The sequence below is a fragment of the Antechinus flavipes genome, chromosome 3 (genome assembly GCF_016432865.1).
Source record: "Antechinus flavipes isolate AdamAnt ecotype Samford, QLD, Australia chromosome 3, AdamAnt_v2, whole genome shotgun sequence".
NCBI lineage: Eukaryota > Metazoa > Chordata > Mammalia > Dasyuromorphia > Dasyuridae > Antechinus > Antechinus flavipes.
The window spans coordinates 382,059,722-382,064,460 of NC_067400.1; the positions used below are offsets into that span (position 1 = coordinate 382,059,722).

At 32.7% G+C, this 4,739-nt stretch overlaps 1 protein-coding gene across 1 annotated transcript; it reads left to right on the plus strand.

Moving 5' to 3' along the window:
• Nucleotides 1–2,880: 2,880 nt before the first annotated feature.
• Nucleotides 2,881–3,834, plus strand: LOC127557992 (olfactory receptor 8D1-like). Its single transcript, XM_051991243.1, has one exon. It carries the CDS (start codon nt 2,881–2,883, stop codon nt 3,832–3,834), a length of 954 nt encoding a protein of 317 aa, XP_051847203.1.
• Nucleotides 3,835–4,739: the final 905 nt, after the last annotated feature.

Genomic DNA, 4,739 nt, shown 5'->3' on the forward strand with positions numbered 1-4,739 from the left:
AGAGGACTTTTCCTATTTCTCTAATCACCTTATGAAATAGACCTAATAGTGGCATTGCTGGATTAAAGGTGCTAATGTGTTAGAAGTCTTTTCCTATCAGAAGTAATTAGAATTAAAGGATAGCTTTATAAATAACAAATTTTTAAGTTTTTATTTCATTGGCCTTTTATACCACAGATTCAGAGCTTAAAAGAAATTTAAAGTTAATTTAGTCTAGCTTTGTTTTTAAAAATGAGAAAACTGAAACCCTCAGAGGTTACTTAATCATGCAGTCACTCAAGTACTAAGTAGCAGGATTAGGATTTGAATCTAGATACTCTGCCCTTGGCCTTTTTGAGATAGCAGATTTTTTTTCTCAATAATTTTGAGAAGCATATGACATCAAGGATGGGATCCTTTCATTCTAGATATTTTTATTCCCACCTACTAGAAAACAGAGTATAGATACTTAATAATAACTTGTTGATTGATTGATTAATTCAGTGTATTTTATCTAAATTAGTTGCTTATTTATTTTCTCAAAGGAAGCCTCTGTAAATTCTCTATAGCTACAACTTCACAGATGTAAATCTCCCAGAAGTGGGGGTAGGAAAGAGAACTTTAAAAATATTTAATTACTGTTTTTTCAGTTATTCACATTTTTTTCCCTGCAAAAATATCATGAAATGGATTTGTCCACTTTTGGGAAACTATGCCTTTATCTTTTGGTGAAAATAATATTTCCACATCATCTACAATTTGCAAGAGCTATTCCTTTTTTAATGTTTTTTTTTATTTTTCAAAATATAAGCAAAAATAGTTTTCAACATTCACTCTTGCAAAACCTTGTGTTCCAATTTTTTCTCCCTTCTCCCCCACTTTCCCCTAGACAGCAATTAATCTAATATTGGTTAAACGTATGCAATTCTTATAAACATATTTCTACATTTGTCATGTTGCATGAGAAAAATCAGATCAAAAGAAAAAAAAAAACATGAGAAAGCAAAAAGGAAAAAAAAAAAACTTCAGGGAAACAACAAAAAAGGTAAAAATACTGTTTTGATCCAAATTCACTCTTCACAGTTCTCTTTCTCTGGATGCAGATATCTCTTTCCATCACAAGTCTACTGGAATTGGCTTGAATCATCTCATTGCTGAAAAGATCCAAGTCCATCACAATTGATTATAAATTAATCTTGGTACTATGTATATTGTTCTCTTAGTTCAATTCACTTCACTTAGCATTGGTTCATGTACGTCTTTCCAGACTTTTCTAAAATCAGCCTGCTCATCATTTCTTAGAGAACAATAATTTTCCATTACATTCATATACTATAATTTATTCAACCATTTCTCAACTGATGGGCATCCATTCAGTTTCCAGTTTCTTACCAGTAGAAAAAGGGCTGCTACAAACATTTTTGCACTAGGAGTCCTTAACCTTTTTTATGATGTCTTTGGGATACAGAGGCATTAGTGGCAATGCTGGATCAAAGGGTATTCACAGTTATATAATTCTTTGGGCAGTTCCAAATTGCTCTTCAGAATGGTTGGATCAGTTCACAACTCCACCAGCAATGTAGTAGTGTCCCAGTTTTCCCACATCTCCTCCAACATTTATCCTTATCTTTTTCTGTCCTCTTAGTCATTCTGAGAAGTATGAAGTGGTACCTCATAATTATCTTCAGTAGCATCTCTAATCAACAGTAAATTAGAACATTTTCCCATTTGACTAGAAAGGGTTTTACTTTCTTCATCTGAAAATTGTCTGTTCATATCCTTTGACCATTTATCTATTGTATTCTTATAAATGAGTCAATTCTCTATATATTTTTAAAATGAAGTCTTTATCTAAACACTAGATATAAATTTTTTCCTTAGTTTTCTGCTTCCCTTCTAACCTTAGCTGCATTGGTTTTGCTTGCATAAAAACAAAAACTTTTCCAGTGAATGATAGAGAAGAAAGAGAGAGAAAGGGAGAATTCATTAAAACAATAATGTAAAAAACCTAGCAGTGATGCACACCAATAGTTTCTGCTTATTCAAAGAAGGCAAAGAGGTATTTTTTCATGTTTCATTATTGGGACTGGACTTGGTCATTAGAGTTACACATCATTCAATTTCAATTGTTGTTCTTTGCAAAAACTTTGTAATCATTGTATTGTATGTGCATGTGTATTCTCTCTTCACTTTGCAAAATTTTATGTCTTTTTATATATTTTTTTCAGTAGTCATATTTATGATACCTTTGATCTTTAGTGCTATAATATAGTTAACTTGTTACTTTTGTGTCTTGAAGAATAATATTTTGGTTTCTCCACTGACATTTTATGTAATATGTTTAAGTTATTACACCATTTTGATTTTATACAAAATATACTTTTAGGTTTCTTGAAATGTAAAAGATAGATTTTTCTCACAGTTTTCTGGAACTCCAATAACTATTAATTTTTCTCCATCTTTCTCTTAGATCTGTCATAATTTTCATCACTATTTATGAATAATTCTGTTTGAGTAATTTTTTGATTTTCCTTTTTGTTTTGATAACATTTCGATTTCTCTGTTCTTCAGAAAAAAGCTTACTTTATGTAATATTCATTATCTTGTTTTATCATCATCTTGTTCTAAAATGCCTTAATTAGATGCAGTTCTTGCTTTATTCCATCAAAATGTTTGTTTTGGGAGTAAACAAAATTTATGTGATAAAATGGAATATCAAAAACTCCCTCAAATTTATAATCTAATTTTTTATTTATAGCTTATGACTTTTGAGGGTCATAAGAAGTACAAGAAGTTATTATATTTTTGTAATATCATAGGTCAACAGACATGGGCAAATATTTGTTTAATAGTATTCTTTTCTTTCATCTCCACAGATTCCCAACTCAAATTTCAGAAGACATGGATATAGGGAATCATTCCACAGTGACAGAATTTCTCCTTATGGGATTAACAGACCAGCCAGAACTCCAGATCCCCCTCTTCTTACTCTTCCTACAAATATACATTGTCTCCATGATAGGGAATTTGGGCTTACTTTTACTTATTAGGATAAGTTCTCAACTTCATACTCCCATGTACTATTTTCTCAGTAACTTGTCTTTTATTGACTTCTGTTTCTCCTCTGTCATTACCCCCAAAATGTTGGTGAACTTTGTATCAGAGAAGAACATCATCTCCTACTCAGGGTGCTTAACCCAGTTCTTTTTCTTCTGTACTTTTTGTATTGCTGATTGCTTCATGCTGACAGCTATGGCCTATGATCGTTATGTTGCCATCTGTAGCCCCCTGATCTATACCACAACCATGTCTCAGAATACTTGCTTCTTGCTAGTGGTAGGAGTATATATTATGGGGGTCTTTGGAGCCATGACTCATACAAGTGCTCTAACCAAACGGTCCTTCTGTGGAAACAATGTAATTAGTCATTATTTTTGTGATGTTCCTCCCCTTTTGAAGCTTTCCTGCTCTAGCACCTATATCAATGAGCTGTTGGTGATGCTTCTGGTTGTGGTTAACTCATTAATAACCACTCTACCCATCTTGATCTCTTATGCTTTTATCCTCTCCAGCATCCTTAGGATCCATTCTTCCAAAGGCAGGTCCAAAGCTTTCAGTACCTGTGCATCCCACTTGGCATCTGTGGCTGTCCTGTATGGTTCCATTATTTTTATGTACTGCCAGCCTGCTTCAACCAGCAACATCACTCAACAGAAAGTGTCCTCAGTGATCTACACCACAGTTATTCCCATGCTAAATCCTTGGATTTATAGTTTGAGGAACAAAGATGTGAAGAATGCATTGAGAAAAACCAGGAAGGGCTGGACACTCTCCTGGTGTAAGTGGCACAATTAAAAGTCACTGAGACATTAAACTTATTTTCTGTTCCTTCACACTAGTCAAGACACAAGTCAGATGTGAACAACATTGCAAAGATCGGAATATCATATTTTTTCTTGACAATTTCCCTTCCTAACTTGGTTACCTCCTGCCCAATTCCCAATAATTTGTGGCATCAGGGTTTTTTCACTTTAGAATATACTAAAGTAATAAATACAACACACCATGTTTTCTTTCTAAATTGGCCTATTCCATATCCCACTGTCTATGATCTCCATCTCATATTGTTAACAGTGTTAAAAATCAAGTTGACCAAGTCTTACTTGATAAAATGAAATACAGAAGATTGATTGAATCCTGAAATTCAAAGATAGCTAAGTAGAAATTTTACTCACCTGTAATGTAGAGATGGGGCCATAAAGAGTACTGTGATCCCAACATTTAGCCAAGGAAAACCAGTCACATATAAAGGGTAATGTTGGAATTGCATAAAATTTATTAATTTTCCCAGAATGATGAAATACCTTTACTTTTATCCAATTTTCTCTGGGATTCAATGGCAAATCTCCAAAATATATAATTTGTATCTTTTTCTATTAAGATTCTGTTTTTATAAACCAACCTAAAATGGCACACAAAAAGGAAAATGATCTTCCATTATACTCTAAACTTCATTTATTTCAATATACCACAATATACCAAAATTTTAAAGCACAGATATAAGAAATTCCCAAATGGCAACTTGTTGTTTAAGTTTGGACAATCAATTTCATTATAAGAAGCAGAATTCATGAGGGTTGGGAAAAATGAGATATTAGAGAGAGCCAAGTTCCTCCAACATTTCCCTTTAAGTAGTACTAAAATAACACATCACACTGAATTCTTGTGTCATATAATCAACAAAAATTGAGTGAAGTTTG

What these genes read in the sequence shown, in the direction of transcription:
- LOC127557992 (XM_051991243.1), top strand. Translation starts at nt 2,881, where the DNA reads ATGGATATAGGGAATCATTCCACAGTGACAGAATTTCTCCTTATGGGA.